Raw genomic sequence first — 18161 nt, forward strand, 5'->3', positions numbered from 1 at the left:
TGTACACCTAGATCGTGAGACTCGGGACAGGGTCTATGCGTACATTGGTATTCCGCCCCCTTCTGCTAATAGCCGGCTTGGCAGACCCTCTTCTCGTTTTCTCAACTACCTCAGGGAAAGGAGTGGCGAGCGCAAATGTGCACAATTGCATGGGCTCCTTTTTAAAGATCTCGGGCGTTAGGCTCCGCGAAGGCCAGACGTTAGCCCCAACCGCCATACGTAAGATGTGGGCCACCACATTTCACGAGTCTGGGGAAGACGGCCGATCCATGGAAGAGCTCGCCATGCTGGCAAAACACCGGGTGGCGACGCAGCATAACTATTACATCTGCTCTGACCGTGCTAGGATGGCAGCATCCGCCAGTGCTGCCATCAGCAAGCGGATAAGATCTCCCGAGACTCCAGAGGCTGAGACTGCCACTAAGACTGAGGCACCACCCGTGGCTGAGACTCCTTCCCGCCCCGTACCCTCGGACGCCGACGACTACGTGTGCCCTCGTACCTGTGGGCACCATAAATATCACAGTGTCGGAAAACAACGCGCGGTGAGGTACACCTTCTCCTCCACGGAGCAAAACATGATCAAGATAATCTTTGTGGCAATAATCCAAAGCAATAAGCATCCTTCTGAGCTTGAGATTGAAAAAAAAATGGAAATCGTACGGAAGATCCCGCCAGATGTGGGAGCGCTGGGACTGCCCCGGCTGGAGGAAGACGCTCGTTACAAAAATTTATAACGAGCGGAAGCTTCATTGAAGAAGTCTGCTGTGAAGTCCAGCCCGGTCGCAGTCTCAGCACAGCCTCATTCTCAGCACAGCCGCATCCTCAGTCCTGCACAGTTCAAGCCTGGCCCACATGAGGAGCTTTGATAGAGAAAAAAAGTGACGTAAGGGTGAGTTCAAACCACCCTTACACTCGAGATGGTGTTTTAATCCGCAACACCTTTGGGCGGCCTGGCTTTATGCGCTTGACATCTCACAGGGTGTAATGTTACCGCTAATGGGTCCTTGTTTATATTTCTATCAATATCTAGTCAAACAGTTTTCAGTAGCGAAGCATAAATAACTACACCCAAGGCAAGTAAATGTTAAACTGATAATAACAGCAACAATAGGATGAAATTTATGAACAAAACACTAAAAGAATGCAATTGATATCAACCGAGTAAAGCAAACGTTTCTGTAAATAGGCGTGTTGTATCTAGTAATCAAAACTTATTTATTGCCGTTTCGTTAGCCGACTTTATAATCCGGAAAACGGATATTTCAGGCTTTATAATTTAGGGCGCATCTCACTCGACTGCTTTGTCGCTAGCTGTATCGCCGGAATCACGGATAGATTACATTAGATAGATTACAACGTGCCGCAACAAAGATAGCCATTTTACAAAAGGAAAAAAAATATCACTACTTGGGGAAGGCTTGCCCTTTCCGTTTACAACTTCGGGGGCGATGTATGAGTCTGACTCAAGTGGTGGGCCCGTGGCACCCGGCATTTAGCCAGGCTTGCGTTGACGACGCTCCCGAAGTCGATAATCACCGGGTTGAAATTGCCAGCTTCTCCATCCAGGACCAGATTGAATTCAATTTAGTACCAAAGGCCTTCATATTGAATTTAATCAGCGAACTTGGGAGCCCACGGCCCGACAGTGTGAAAAGGATGCATCATTTTCGTCCACCAGTTTTACGGGATGTTGCTATGCGGATTTCTTACAAGTTGTTTGAGATCGAGCGATTTCGTAGACTTATAGAAAATGCTGGATACAAGTTTAAAAAAGACGTTAGCTGGCGAGGAAACGCAGTTGTCGAAGAAGACGAATCGCTCGAATCACTCCAGAAACTAGAACTAGCGCGAAATCGGGCAGGGAAAACCAAGTCGGCCAGACCCACGTGCCGCAGCTCGATTGTCGTGCACACCCCCGAAGGGCGGATTTCCCGCGAAATTGAGATAATCTGGTGGACAGACTTGTATGAGGATACTGACATAGCGAAACTTTTTTTGTTAACAAAGTATTTTTCAATTAAACTGTTTGTATTCCAGCTAACAATTCTTTTTCTGTATTCTTTTTAATGTTAATAAATAAATGTTTACAAAAAACAATGGTCTCATTGATCTTCATTTTACGGATTAACTAGTATCAAGGTGATATTATCAGCTAAAATTCGAGGACTATTATACAAACAATCTTAGCTCTAAGACAATACCACAGATAAACTAGTATCCAAGTGATATCATCAGCTAAAATTAGAGGACTATTATACTAGCAATCTTAGCTCTACGGAGACAATACCACAGATAAACCAGTATCCAAGTGATATCATCAGCTAAAATTAGAGAACTATTATACAAGCAATCTTAGCACTAAGACAATACCACAGATAAACTAGTATCCAAACGATATCATCAGCTAAAATTAGAGGACTATTATACAAACAATCTTAGCTCTAAGACAATACCACAGATAAACCAGTATTCAAGTGATATCATCAGCTAAAATTAGAGGACTATTATACAAGCAATCTTAGCTCTAAGACAATACCACAGATAAACTACTATCCAAGTGATATAATCAGCTAAAGAAAATTAGAGGACTATTATACTAGCAATCTTAGCTCTACGGAGACAATACCACAGATAAACCAGTATCCAAGTGATATCATCAGCTAAAATTAGAGGACTATTATACAAGCAATCTTAGTGCTAAGACAATACCACAGATAAACTAGTATCCAAATGATATCATCAGCTAAAATTAGAGGACTATTATACAAGCAATTTTAGCTCTAAGACAATACCACAGATAACATCTACATCTACATAATTAATTAACTAAAATAAATTAAAAAAATAAATAAATTAATTAATTAAAAAATAAAAATAAAAATAAATAAATAAATGAAAATAAAAAATAAAAAACATAAAATAAAATAATAATAGAAATAATAATAATAATAATAATAAAATAAATAATAATACAAATAATAATAAGGCAGAATAAAAAAAAAGATTAAATAAAGTAAAAAGATAAAAATCGTTTAAACAGCATTATTGGTATTAATATAATTTTATTGATTTAATTTACTTTTATTCGTTCTCTAAAAATATCTGCACTAGTGGAATCCAGGGTAAGGCGGGCAGCTTGTTCCATTCTTTTATTGTCCTACAGAAAAACGAGTTCTTATAAGCTTCTGTTCTTGGACATAACTCAATAAATTTATCTGGATGAGAGCTGCGTAATTGGCGGGTGCGTCTATCAATATTGTCTGGTATCTCAAGTGCTGATTTTTTGTTAACAGCCTTGTAAAATAATGTAAGCCTGGGCAGCTTCTTGTAAAATTGTACAGGGGATTAAATCAGGGCCATTAGCTTTCTTCGGGTTAACATTTTGAAGTAGTTTGATAACACCATCTATAGATATTAAAGTAGACGGTATAGTCGGATAAGGACTTGGTCCAAGTGTAGGTATAGAACTATTATTTTCATGAGTAAAAACGGACTGGAACTGTGAACTCAGAGCACGTGCCTTACCAAGACTGTCACTGACTAATTCACCCTTATCATCGCGTAGGGGAGCAACACCAACATCATGGGTCTTTTTGGACTTGATGTACGTCTAGAACCGTTTGGTTATGGTATGGTTCGCTGTTTCACTACCCTCTGGGACTGTTAAGAGCTGGGACACATACTCGCTGTGTGCCTTAGCGAGTTTTTTCTTTACGAGTTTACGCAAGTCTTTAATTTTTTTCCAGGCAGCATGGTTGTTACAGTGTTTGGCATGGTTATATAGACGTTGCTTTTTTCGGATTAACCTTTTAATGGAACTAGTGATCCATGGCAAGTTCCATCTACCACTGGTGTTTTTTTGTGGAATATGTTTTTTCATGATCTCAGTGATTGTGGTTTTAAAGAAATCATAGTTTTCATTGATCAATTTATGATAGGCCTCATTGTTGAAGTAATTATCAAGATGTTTTTTAAGGTCAGTTTTCACTGCACCCATATTACCTTTCTTAAATACAAAGACTTTAAGAGGCTTTTTCTTGTTGAAGGAGGGCTTCAAGTTTAGATCAAATAGCACCAGATCATGATCACTCATGCCGGGCTCAACCACTAGGTCTAATACCATCTCTGGGCAAGTGGTGAGAACAAGATCGAGGGTGTTCTCCCCTCTAGTTGGCTCCATAACATGTTGAGTCAGTGAGTGGTCGTTCACAATGTCCAAAAACTTGTGGTTTACTTCAAGCCCATAAGTAGGATTAGGTCTTACAGCGTAGTTATCATCTTCCCATGATATACTAGGCAGGTTCAGGTCACCGGTAATGAGGATGTTTGGAATTGGATTTTTAACCAGCTTGCATAATGCACCATCGAGAGCTACAAGGGGGTCAACATTTGAGTCTGGGGTCCTATAGACTGAGCCAACAAAAAGTGATTTGCTTCCTGCAATATTTATCTTTGACCAGATGCCTTCATAATTACCATCCATTTGCTCCTCGTGAGTCACCACAAGATGGTTGGAGAAAGCAGACAACACCCCTCCACCAAATTCGTTTCTATCCTTACGAAAAATGGTGTAACCTTTCTCCAGAATTTCAGCCGAAAAGACAGTGTCATTAATGTGGGTCTCATTTACATTAACAATATCAGGTTTGTAGTTGTCAATCAGGCTTTGAAATTCAAGGCGTTTATCTTTACCCTTTAAGCTACAAGCATTCAGTGTTAACACTCTCAATTTGTGGGGGTCTTTCATTTTATTTGATGCAGGAGATCTTTGTCTGGGGGAGGATGTTAGTGACTAGGGCGATTCTGAGCCGGATGATTGTACTGATGTTGATAAAGATAAATAATAATTGTCATCAGGAATGTCAGGACAACTTGATGACTTTGAGAAATTGGCCACATCACAGGCACAGCAGATCCAAGAACAAGAACTGTTAGCAAGTGTATTGTAACTTTCATTGCTTATTGAGCAGCATTTTGTGTGATACCATGCATCGCAGTAGTCACACTGAATACCCTTCTGGTTGCATTTAACTGGTTTTGAGCATGCTCCACAGGGATACCGGTAGGTGGGACCGGGATTGAGAGGGATGTCCCCACTAAGAATGAGTAGGCGAAAGGCGAGTGAGCTTGGGTTACTTCTTGGAGCGATCAATTTTCTACGATTGGGATGAATATTGTTCATGAAAATTTTAACTTTGTCCAGGCTCATTTCAAAAAGTGCTGGTGAAATGAAGGGTCCGGCCTTAGACTCAATTAGTGGGCTCTGCCACCGTAATAAGAAATTCTGGAGATGTAGAGCAAAAAGGAGTACTATCAAGGGGGCCATGAGGTGGCCTGCCATTATGCCAGATATAATTATTATATATGTATATATTTTTTTAAAAGAATTACAGAAATAGTATTGTAGGTTATTTTCCGGTTATTACGGTTAAATAATTGTTTGATTGTATATAATTATTTGATTAGTTTCCCTTTCTTTTATTTAACTAGATCAATTAATTATTAATAATCAATAATCAAGGTAAAATTAAGTAGAATAAAATAGTTAAAAGACTACAATGAAAATGCAGGGTGGCAAAAACAAGTTGGACTCGAGTCGCCCGTAAACTGAACCAACGCGCTCAGTCAACAATGCACTTAGAACCCACTGGTAGAAAAATTCCAAGCAGTATTACACAACAACGCAATCCGACCGCATTCACTAACTCTTTGTCATCAACCCAACTGTGACTGGCCTACCGTGAGACTGACACAACAACAGCGCATCGCAATCAGGGCTCAGAAAAATATGCAAATCTTTCGCAGAATTTACAGGCGACTGATTTCGGAGCTGAATAAATTATTGTTTGTAAGTGAAGAATTATCCAAAATATCACTTAAGCTTATGGTGAAAACACAAAGTACAGTTTCAAACACAAGAAAACTAAGCCGGAAAAACAGGAGACAACGTGGGAAGTCAGTTTTTGTCGTAGGACAAAACGGCGGACAAAACAGTGTGACAGAGTCACAACAGTAAAAATATAGAAATGGCGGGAAAGACTCACGAAGTGCAACCAGTTTAGTCAAGGTGTGACAAGTTGCGTGACAGAGCACGTGCTCAGAACGTGACCGAGGACCGATTTAGATTGTGCAAGACTCATGGCTCGTTTCACCGTTGAATAAACGTCTACAAAACTTCTTATTATCCTCTTCTTACATGGTGGCCGCGGTTAACTATGGCCTCAGGATATGTCTTACCGCCGCCGGCGCCGCTGGAGATACACAATAGCAATGCTGCTGACAAATGGAAGCGATTTGTGCTCGCTTGGAAAAACTACTCGTTGGCGACTGGGTTGAACGAGAAAGCTGAAGCCGTACAAGTAGCTACGTTGCTAACAGTTATCGGTGAAGAGGCGAGAGAAGTCTACTCGACATTTACCCTGACCGAAGGAGAGACAGACAAGATAGAGCCTGTCATAAAGAAATTCGCCGAGTACTGTCAACCAAGAAAGAACGTGCCGTTCGAAAGATTCCGTTTCAACCAGCGAATGCAAGAGCCTGGAGAGTCCTACGAGCACTATAGAACAGCGCTGAGAAAATTGGCCGAGTCCTGCGAGTTTGATACGATTACGCCAGACGAAATACTTCGAGATCGGTTGTTATTTGGAATACATGACACGAAGGTCAGAGAAAGGTTGTTACGCGAGTCCAAATTAACACTAGCGAAAACAGATGAAATTTGCCGAGCGGCTGAGAGTATGCTTGCTCAGATGAAAATAGTCAAAGATACATCTGAGACAGACGTCAATGCCGTGAGTAAATTCGAGTCGAAGAAACCCAACATCAAAAATTATCGGCGAAAGCAACGAGGTCAAGGCAAACAATGTGACAACTGTGGATACCAACATATGGCAAATCAGGAATCGTGTCCCGCACGAGGAAAGGACTGCCGGAAGTGCGGAGCGAAAAATCACTTTGCCAATAGATGCAAACAGGAAGTCAAGGCTACCGAAGTCGAAGAAACAGATATGTATCCTGAGGAGACATATCAAACGGAGGAAGTATTGGCCGTCTGGTTGGATGATTCGCAGCTGGTCACATTTCAATCAGAGTCTGGAAGTTTCATCCGTTTCCAACCTGATACTGGTGCACAATGCAATGTGTTGCCAGTGCACATATACAAGCAGGCGTGTAACGACCACAAGCTAGTAAAAGTGAAACCCGTGCAAACGTCCTTAGTGGCGTATGGGGGATCAAAGATCAAAGTCGTCGGGCATGTCACCATTAGAGTGTGGAGAAACCATGTATCGTGCCAGCTGGATTGTCGCCTTGTTGACAGCCATGAAATCCGCCCGATTCTGGGGCGTAAGGCATGCCTTGGCATGAACATTATACAGTACAATGACAACGACCAGTTTCACAAACCGCAGACAGATGGAGCGACAGTGTTCACCGTTGACCCCAAACCAGGAGCTGCACTAACAAGAGAAGAAATATTGGCTAAGTTCCCAGCAGTGTTCAGTGACGGGGTTGGCAAACTTGATGGAGAATACACCATCAGACTAGACACAAACGCTCAACCAGTACAACACGCACCACGTAGAGTTGCAGTAGCCCTAAGACCCCAGCTCAAGAAAACCTTGAATGATCTAGTGGACAAAGAGATAATAGCACCGGTGACCACACCCACCTCGTGGATCAGCTCTATGGTAGTAGTTACCAAGAAAGATGGAAAACTGCGAATATGCCTAGACCCAAAGGATCTCAACAAAGCCATCCAGAGGGAAAACTATCCCCTACCAACCATAGAAGAGGTTGCAACACGATTACACGGTGCCAAGGTGTTCACGTTGTTGGATGTCCGCAACGGTTTCTGGCACGTCCAGCTAGAGGAAGAGTCGACCTATCTAACAACTTTCCATACACCGTTTGGCCGATACCGATGGAAGAGAATGCCTTTCGGGATCTCCTCAGCACCAAAAGTGTTTCAAAGAAAGATGCATGAATTTGCCGAAGGTCTGACTGGAACCGAAGTTGTTGCTGATGATTTCCTGGTAGTGGGCTATGGCGAGAGCTACGAGGAGGCAACGGCGGATCACGACAGGAACCTCCTGGCATTCCTAAACCGTTGTGATCAACGGGACATACACCTGAATCCCGACAAGATGAGACTTAGGAAATCAGAGTTACTCTTCATTGGCCACATAGCAACTGACAAGGGACTTAAAGTCGACCCTGCTAAAGTGCGAGCAATTGTGGACATGCCCTCACCGACCGACAAGCTTGGGGTACAGCGTCTGTTAGGCCTAGCCCAATACCTTGCAAAGTTCCTGCCCCAGCTGTCAGACATCACAAAGCCGCTGAGGGATCTCACACAGAGCGACGTGCAGTTCATCTGGGATGATGCGCAACAGTCTGCGTTTGAAAAGCTAAAGGATGCCGTTACAGTCACTCCAGTATTGCGGTACTACAACCTAGACGAGGAGATTACACTTCAGTGCGATGCGTCGCAGAGCGGATTGGGTGCCGCATTACTACAGAATGGCCAACCAGTAGCCTACGCATCACGTGCACTCACGCCCGCTGAGACGCGTTATGCACAGATTGAGAAGGAGCTGCTCGCGATTGTTTTTGCGTGTGACCGTTTCCATACGTACGTCTACGGCCGCGAAGTCGTCAACATCGAGACTGATCACAAGCCTTTGGAACCAATCTTCATCAAACCTCTGGCGACTGCTCCGAAACGCCTACAACGGATGCTGCTGAGTCTGCAGAGTTACAGTCTCAATGTGAAGTACAAGAAAGGCAAAGATCTTTACTTGGCTGACACCCTAAGCAGAGCTTACCTACCCGAAGTCAACGCCTGGGAGTGTACCAGGGAGCTGGAGGAGATTGACCATCGATCATGGATGCCAGTGAGAGAAGAGACTTGGCAGCAACTCAAAAATGCAGCAGTAGATGATGCGGTGCAACAAAACCTTCGAGAGGTTATAAAGAGAGGTTGGCCAGAGAGCAAAACAGACCTGCCGGAGTGCGTGCATCCTTACTTTGATATTCGAGACGAGCTAACTGTCCAAGAAGAACTCATCTTTAAAGGCCAACAGTTGGTGGTTCCTAGAGCCCTGAGGAAGGAGCTTATGGAAAAGACACACTCATCCCACATCGGTATAGAAGGCTGCATAAGACGAGCAAGAGACACGTTTTTCTGGCCGCGGATGACTGTCGAGTTGAAGGAGTACATCACAAAATGCGAAGTATGTTTGACTCATCGCAGTGGCCAACGAAAGGAGCCAATTCTCCAACATGAGTTTGTCGCTCGACCTTGGGGAAAGGTCTCAGCTGACCTCTGTGAGCTCGACAACCGAACACTGCTAGTGGTCAGCGACTACTTCAGCAACTACATAGAAGTGGCCCGGCTTAACACAGTGACGTCACGAGCAATAATAAAGGAGCTGAAGGCAATATTTGCCAGGTTTGGCATCCCAGACACCCTTATAACCGACAATGGACCGCAGTTCGCATCAGCGGAGTTTAGTGTATTTGCCAAGACCTGGATGTTCGAACACAAGACGTCATCCCCAAGATATGCCCAAGCAAATGGGAAAGCGGAAAATGCTGTACAGACAGTAAAGAGGCTGTTTAAAAAATGCAAGACATCCGGGGGGTCAGAATTCCAAGCACTTCTCGACTGGCGGAATACTCCGACTGCTGGAATCGGAACTAGCCCGGCCCAGCGCCTTTTCGGACGTCGATGCAAAACACTTCTCCCTGTGGCTGGTTCCCTACTACAGCCTAGCTACAACACTGAAGAGGACACCAGGAAGTTGATAGGTACCAAGCAACGCCAGAAGTTTTATTACGATAAGCACAGCAAGCCCCTGGAGCCCATTGCTGTCGGCGAAACTGTGCGCATGAAGCTACCAGGACAAGACACGTGGACGCCTGGTACGTGTTTAGGTCAAGCCGGACCTAGGAGCTACAACGTCGAGACTGAAGGTACCACCTACCGACGAAACCGCCGACAGTTGATCAGCACTGGAGAAACAAACAGCCAAGTACCTGATGTTCTGGAATCACCAGAACCCGATGATGCTCAGCAGCAACCCAGCCAGGTTGCCATGCCACCAGATTCTTCACAGGCTATAACAAGGCCTCGGCGGGAGGTGAAGCCTCCTGCATGGCTCAAAGACTATGTGCCAAAATAACATTGAAACTGTTAGGACACTGAACATTAGTTATAATCCATCGTATGATTTTAGTTGTAAAATTTCGGTTTTTTACCCTTTGATTATTATAATGTTGTTTTAACCAACCGTTAGCGTTACTGTTAAAAGAGGGAAGATGTGACAAGTTGCGTGACAGAGCACGTGCTCAGAACGTGACCGAGGACCGATTTAGATTGTGCAAGACTCATGGCTCGTTTCACCGTTGAATAAACGTCTACAAAACTTCTTATTATCCTCTTCTTACAAAAGGCTACAGGAGAAACCTTATGGCAAAAGAAAACCCTCTTGTATTACCTTATGACCCTTCGCCTGTGATATTTGTGATACTCATGCGACTTCAATGATGCAACGCTGCATTCAAGAAATCCAAAAAATTTCAATTTTCAATACGCGAATTTCTGCCTTAAAATAAACTAATATTGCTATTCTCCAACTCTTCTATATAGTCAGTAAATGAGAATGAATGTTGTAATGGTTTGATGTCTGGCGAAATACCTTGAAGGCTCCACAACTCTCCACCTCGCTCTCCACTCTCCCAAGACCAAAACCGTTTCCAATAAACTAGTATCCAAGTGATATCATCAGCTAAATTTAGAGGACTATTATACAAGCAATTTTAGCTCTAAGACAATACCACAGATAAACCAGTATTCAAGTGATATAATCAGCTAAAATTAGAGGACTATCACAAGCAATCTTAGCTCCAAGACAATACCACAGATAAACCAGTATTCAAGTGATATCATCAGTTAAAGTTAGAGGACTATTACACAAGCAATCTTAGCTCTAAGACAATACCACAGATAAACTAGTATCCAAATGATATCATCAGCTAAATTTAGAGGACTATTATACAAGCAATTTTAGCTCTAAGACAATACCACAGATAAACCAGTATTCAAGTGATATAATCAGCTAAAATTAGAGGACTATTATACTAGCAATCTTAGCTCCAAGACAATACCACAGATAAACCAGTATTCAAGTGATATCATCAGTTAAAGTTAGAGGACTATTACACAAGCAATCTTAGCTCTAAGACAATACCACAGATAAACTAGTATCCAGGTGATATTTGGAGTAGAACAGGATGATAATATTGAAGAATTAGGGCTGACTGACTTTGGAGTAGAACAGGATGATAATATTGAAGAATTAGGGCTGACTGACTTTGGAGTAGAACAAAATGATAATGTTGAAGAATTAGGGCTGACTGACTTTGGAGTAGAACAAAATGATAATGTTGAAGAATTAGGGCTGACTGACTTTGGAGTAGAACAAAATGATAATGTTGAAGAATTAGGGCTGACTGACTTTGGAGTAGAACAGGATGATAATATTGAAGAATTAGGGCTGACTTACTTTGGAGTAGAACAAAATGATAATGTTGAAGAATTAGGGCTGGATGGCTTCCTGCGAGTAGAGAAGAGCATTTGATGTCTGTCTTTCCCGCCAGTTTTGTTTTTGGCGCCATCTTGCTTATTTGTCCCGCCAAAATCGACTCTTTTGCTATCCACCGCATTTATAGCAGAAATTACTTCTTCAAACTTCTTTGTTGATAAAAAATCAACTTTAGATAAATCTCTTTGCCGCAACAACCAGGCGCAGAGACCAAACATGGTTGTGACGTAGGTTTTTGGCTGTTTGTTGACGAGCTTCGACTCCGTAGATTGTATCTGATCGGTCTCGATGCTGCGAATCTCGTCGGGAAAAATTTAGAATAATTCGTTTCTGGCGAAGTCAATTGACCGGCAACCACAAACGTCTTTGTTGACCACGTACCATCGCTTTTGGGGGGGAAGAGATGGCCCGGTCACTTCGTGAGCAGCACACGGGTCCGCCATCATCATCCCTCCCTCGCTTCTGCCTCTTCTGGTCGAGCGCAGCAATGCATGGTCTCCGAATACGAATTTGGCGCCCAAGTACAGTATTAACCGCAAGGAATGTATTAATCGTTGCATAGTTAGACGAAGTGTGAAAAATACAATATTGAACAGCAAAGGAACTAAACCAATCCGTAATCGTACTAGTAGACTGCGTAGCAAGCGTTCCCGAGTGTTTTGAGCGAAAATAGAAACTCCGAGAATCAGAGGATACCGGCAAGGGGTTCGGCGAGTTTGCTCAAATTTGCTTGTCGAACACCTAGCCAATTTCCACTGATTCTCTGGGTTTCTATCTGTACCGTTGCAGAACTGTCCTTGTGGTGAAAGTGTCGAACCAATCAGATAGGACTACATGTGTCCAATCATAGACCTTGTTAGAATACCACACGTGTGACACTGGGATCGAGTGGCAGAACTGTCTTCCCTCTTCTTCCCTGGGATCGAGTTTGGTATGGCAGAACGGTCGTTTGTTGATAATATAACTGATTTCTGAGGAATTGATAAAGCAGAGAAACACTCAAAAAGCAGAGAAACACCCAAGAGAAAAAGGATTTAGCAAAAGCCATGTTATCTTCCCTTACTGAAGTCCGTCCTAAGACGGAGACAAGCCATTAAGAGGTGAGTCACGCTCCCTCACTTCTCGAAAAACCGAGTCTTTACTTTCGTACTGTCCTTCGCTAGGGGAGATATCCACAATTAAGCAGGTCAAGTAGTTCACAGGAAATATATTTAAAGGCTACTACTGATAAATAAGTGAACGCAATGCGAGTAAAACATCCAATTGATAATCAATCAGTTCCACTATCTAAGTTGGGCTAAGTTGTACAGTAAGATTGCAGCTATAAGCTTACAATTATCACACAGTCCCCTAAGTAACCTGATTTGATCTTTCTCTGCCTCATAAAAATCAATACGGTGAATTGGCATATCCTCAGACTTGCCTTTTCTAAGGGTCTGTTTACATTACGAATATCAACCATGGCTGAAGCATTAGTATGACCAGGCGACTGAAAATGTTTTTCATATTAGTAGCTAGCTTCAGCCTGTACTAAATTCGTTTTTGAACAGTTAAAACTATTCACAGCACCTCGGCATGTTTTTAGCAGTTCTTAAAATTTGGTGAAATGCTGGTCGTTCATATAAAAAAAGGTCCTCATAAAAAAAGAGTGTTCTTTATTTATGTGATTACATGGAGATATTCCATCCACTACTGGAGCTTGGGGTAGCACAGGTGAGCAGCCCAGGCTGGAAATCTCGCTCATATAATAGAAAAAGCAATTTTACAAGAATTTTAGGAATACCCGGTTGGACCCCCGACTGTGCTGAAAACTCAGCCTGGGTTGAAATTATTAATAAAATCAAAAGAAATCAACAGTCGTTAGAATGCTTCTCTATCAGGCGTGTCATCACCATTGACCACCAAAAAGTTGGTATTTGATTTTGAACAGTTGTCATGTTAGACTTTTTCCATAGCTATCTATGACTGCCAAATGCTGCAAATGCTGTTTGTGTGCCTGCCAATCCTTTGCACCATATCGAATCCTTGCTTAAGCAATCCATTAAATTTCATATTTATACTAATAACTATTAGAAAATGATCACTGACACCTCGACCAATCAGCACCCTCTATTTGAACCCCCTAAATCTCATAGTAATTAAAGTTTCAAGGGGCAATAGAGAATTAGAGAATGAGTGGGGAGAATTAGTCAATAGAGAATGAGGCAATAGAGAATTAGTGGGGAGTGTAGTTAGAAATAAGTGCTTACTACTTAGTGATTAGTATTCCCTAAGTTGCAACATTGTTTTCATTGTTTTCCTGGATTTTTTTTTTTTTGGTTTGGATTGGGTATTCGTACCAAGACGTAGGGGCCTAAAGTGGTGTGGTAGTGAGGTGGGTGTAATCGTATGGTATGGTGATGTTGGATGGTGATGGTGAGGGATGGCTAGTAAGGTAATGTGGAGTGGAGATGGTAGTAATGTAATTACAGTGGGGAGGTGGATAGGTTAGACTAGTAGGTGGTTGAAAGATAAAGTGGGACTTTAGAATAGATTGTGGTATTGTGTGGTGGGTAGGTGAAAAAGCAAAAAAATAATAATAATAATATGGTGTGGTATGGAGATGACTAATGGCTGTGTTGGTGGGGGAAAATTGGTACAGTGTATAGGTAAGAGTGGTGGTGAGGGAGATGTGGAGTAGATGTATTTGTGGGAACTAATAGGTATGAAATAGTATATCATGACCATTACTATGACAATATAGAGTATGAATCTAATGTCTAAATGATGTAAATTTTTTGGTTTGGATCGGGTATTCGTACCAAGACGTAGGGGCCTAAAGTGGTGTGGTAGTGAGGTGGGTGTAATCGTATGGTATGGTGGTGTTGGAGGGTGATGATGAGGAATGGCTAGTAAGGTAATGTGGAGTGGAGATGGTAGTAATGTAATTACGGTGGGGAGGTGGATAGGTTAGACTAGTAGGTGGTGGAGGGTGGTAGAAAGATAAAGTGGGACTATAGAATAGGTTGTGGTAGTGTGTGGTGGGTAGGTGAAAAAGAAAAAATTAGTAATAATATGGTGTGGTATGGAGATGACTAATGGCTGTGTTGGTGGGGGAAAAATTGGTATGGTGCACAGGCAAGAGTGGTGGTGGGGGAGATGTGGAGCAGGTGCAGTTGTGGGAACTATTAGGTATGAAATAGTATATCATGACCGTTACTATGACAATATGGAGTATGAATATAATGCCTAAATGATGTAAAAAATGAACAGGAAATATGTCCAAAAGGTGTCCAAAAATCCACCAAAAATAATAGAATAGTGTCTATTACAGCGAAAGTAATTGTAAAATAAATTGTAGCGCAGAAATATTATAAGAAACAACATTATGAGACTAAAGAAAACAAAGAAAACTAACTTTTCTGGGTTAAGAATAGAACGGAAGTGACGTAGCACTTATGCATATTCGGTAAGTTAATTATGTGACCAAATTTAGAACGAACGAACGCCCTGACACAAGCCGATGCGTCACCACGAAACAGACAAGCCCACGCGAATGATGCGAATTTGCACGGAAAATATGTGTATTGATGGAGTACCATGAAAGACAAAGGGCTCCAACAGAGATGGCAAAAGGTTGGAGTGTTGAATGAGGCCGCACGTGCCATAGGAACGGAGATAATTGCTTGTTTAAACTCGAGTGACCTCGTGCCTGACCCGACGAGTGAACTGTTAGAAAAGCAATTCACAAAGCAGAAACCAGCTTGGAGTTGTGTACAAGAACAAAACCACTCTCCAGAAAAGAATGTAAAACAGATCTAACAGATCTCCCCCATTCATAATGAGGTCGTATGTGCCATAGGAACGGAGATAATTGCTTGCTAAAACTCGAGTGGCCTTGTGCCTGATTCGATGAATAAATTGTTAGTGAAGCAATTAACAAAGCGGAAACCAGCCTAAAGCCGTGTACCGGAACAAAACCATTCTACAGAAAAGAATGTAAAACAAATCTTAAATGATTGTAATAAACGGAGAAGTTATTCTGTCAGGTTATGTTCGGGTGGTTAAGATTATGGGTTATGAGACGACGGGTTAAGGTTGTTATAAGAGATGGGGTTGATAATAAAACGACATGAGAGTTATGAATAAAGGGTTTTTTTTGTTTAGTGGAGAAGGTGGTTAGTAAATATGGTATTATGTGGAGATTGAAACAGTTAAAATCGGAAGCTTGTTGCGAGTGTTGTGTAGCGGATGTGAAGAGGTGATGGCGGCATTAATAAAATCTGATAAAGGGGGATAATGTGAGTGTGAACAGAATGATAAGCAGGGATATTGTGAAAAGACTGTGTAGTGTTTATGGGAAAGTGTGTTGTGTGTAGGGTGGGAAAGTAATGTGTAGGATAAGAGAAAGAAAAGTGTTTGGATTGTAGGGAGGAAATGGTGAGCGGTAATGGGGAGGGTGAGGTATGTGTGGAGGTATGTATCTAATGAAGTGTGTAAATGGTATGACTGACAGGCGAAATTAAACAACAATAGAGACCGAATGAGTGTTGCGAAAACGCCGAGAAAAGATAAAAAATACTGTAGCGGTGAAAGGGTGTATTGCGGACAATGGAAATTGATGCTAGTAAAACGGCGAGAAGAAGATGAAGTAGGGGCGCGGGAGGCGACAAAGGGAGCGCGGTGAGAGTGGAGATGACGCTGAAACGTTAACAAGACAGGAAGGATAGTTTTCTCCAGATGAAGCGATAATCGGTGGTGAGAGATAAGGGTAAAAGGCAAAGGCACGAAGAAAACAACCGGCATGTATATGCAAAATGGACATAACAAAATAAACCAATAAGACAAAAGTGTGTAGGTCATTTCAAAGAGCTCTGCGAAATGTAGAACTAAAGGCATATAACGCCAACCAAGACTTCTCATCAGGGGGCGAGGTCTATTGGTTGGTCATATACGAACCTGGAGATTAAAGCGGGGGGACTTAGGGGAAAGCTAGGGGAAAACCGGCGATGATGGTGGGAGTAAAAAGGGAAAAAAACTAGGGAGATGATTCGTATATGAAGCGTGTTTCGAATGATAAGGCCCTCATCACCCGCCCCTACACGCTCGTTAGTAATGCCTGTAGTGAAGCGTGGTGCATGAAATGTCCAAACCTGTGTAGCGACTGGCTCCAGCTGAGTGCATGGCTTGGTCTGAAAAGTAAAAGATAGCGCGCCGGGGAATGAGGTAAAGGGAAAAAAGTGGATAGAGGCTGAGATAGGAGGGGGAAGTGTGTAGTGGACAAAATGGTCCATGTGATGGTCCTGGCTAGCGGCTGTATGTGGTGGACTAAATGATAAATAAGTATGGGGACTTATGCATGTAGCAGGAAGGGAAGAGAATACGGGTGTCGTGATTAGGTGGGTAGTATATAGGATGTGTGGAAAGGAGGGTGTACATACCTGAGATGTGTATTGGCGGAGCTTAGATTGCGTGTCTTGTAGGTATTCCGTATGCAGCGAAGCGAGGGGTTATGAGGGGATTGCGCTCGTGGTTATACGAGTATTAGATGAAAATAGATATTGCTGTTTCCGTTTCCGGTTATTGTACATCCGGGTATTTATTAACTAGGTTGCGGTTTGGTTTACAAAATTGGCAAAATATGGCGGATGAATACAATGAATGGCTATGTTATTGTACGGGAATATTTGGGAAGTGTTCTGTGCTAGATAGGATGACGGGGTGGCATGCGCTGAGAGGATAGAGTGTTGGTGAGGAGCCAGGTTGGATATTCAAGGCAGTAGCGTGGAAGTTTTCCTGCGGTCATTGTTGAGGCCGGATGTCTATATCTGGTGGCTTGTTGTCGATGGACTGTATTTTTATAGACGGACTGTTTTTATTGGTGTAGATATACTGTGTGGTACAGAAGACTCGTAGAATTCCTTTTTGGTTCGGATCGGGTATTCGTACCAAGACGTAGGGGCCTAAAGTGGTGTGGTAGTGAGGTGGGTGTAATCGTATGGTATGGTGGTGTTGGATGGTGATGGTGAGGGATGGCTAGTAAGGTGATGTGGAGTGGAGATGGTAGTAATGTAATTACGGTGGGGAGGTGGATAGGTTAGACTAGTAGGTGGTGGAGGGTGGTGGAAAGATAAAGTGGGACTATAGAATAGGTTGGGGTAGTGTGTGGTGGGTAGGTGAAAAAGAAAAAATTAGTAATAATATGGTGTGGTATGGAGATGGCTAATGGCTGTGTTGGTGGGGGAAAAAATTGGTATGGTGTATAGGTAAGAGTGGTGGTGAGGGAGATGTGGAGTAGGTGTAGTTGTGGGAACTATTAGGTATGAAATAGTATATCATGATTGTTACTATGACAATATGGAGTATGAATATAATGCCTAAATGATGTATAAAATGAACAGGAAATATGTGCAAAAGGTGTCGAAAAATCCACCAAAAATAATAGAACAGCTTCCGTTACAGCGGAAGTAATTGTAAAATAAATTGTAGCGCAGAAATATTATAAGAAATAATATAATGAGACTAAAGAAAACAAAGAAAACTAACTTTTTGGTTTGGATCGGGTATTCGTAC

At 42.4% G+C, this 18161-nt stretch overlaps 1 protein-coding gene and 3 long non-coding RNA genes across 4 annotated transcripts; 2 read left to right on the plus strand and 2 right to left on the minus strand.

Annotated features, from left to right (window-relative positions):
- Positions 1-6218: 6218 nt before the first annotated feature.
- Positions 6219-10187, plus strand: LOC125572235 (uncharacterized protein K02A2.6-like). Its single transcript, XM_048732460.1, has one exon. It carries the CDS (start codon positions 6219-6221, stop codon positions 10185-10187), a length of 3969 nt encoding a protein of 1322 aa, XP_048588417.1.
- A 377-nt stretch (positions 10188-10564) lies between these two features.
- On the minus strand, positions 10565-11680 carry LOC116616341. The gene is made up of 2 exons (XR_007313712.1): positions 11571-11680; positions 10565-10769 (listed from the first exon to the last, which is right to left on the minus strand). It is a non-coding gene; the product is annotated as an uncharacterized LOC116616341 (long non-coding RNA).
- An 890-nt stretch (positions 11681-12570) lies between these two features.
- LOC125572254 lies at positions 12571-16438 on the plus strand. The gene is made up of 2 exons (XR_007313705.1): positions 12571-12709; positions 15085-16438. It is a non-coding gene; the product is annotated as an uncharacterized LOC125572254 (long non-coding RNA).
- Positions 15751-17475, minus strand: LOC125572258. The gene is made up of 2 exons (XR_007313709.1): positions 17030-17475; positions 15751-16780 (listed from the first exon to the last, which is right to left on the minus strand). It is a non-coding gene; the product is annotated as an uncharacterized LOC125572258 (long non-coding RNA).
- Positions 17476-18161: the final 686 nt, after the last annotated feature.

Source organism: Nematostella vectensis, chromosome 9, assembly GCF_932526225.1.
Source record: "Nematostella vectensis chromosome 9, jaNemVect1.1, whole genome shotgun sequence".
In the NCBI taxonomy this organism is placed as follows: Eukaryota; Metazoa; Cnidaria; class Anthozoa; order Actiniaria; family Edwardsiidae; genus Nematostella; species Nematostella vectensis.

Bases quoted from the DNA above. Each gene is read 5' to 3' on its own strand.
- LOC125572235 (XM_048732460.1), top strand. From the start codon at position 6,219: ATGGCCTCAGGATATGTCTTACCGCCGCCGGCGCCGCTGGAGATACAC.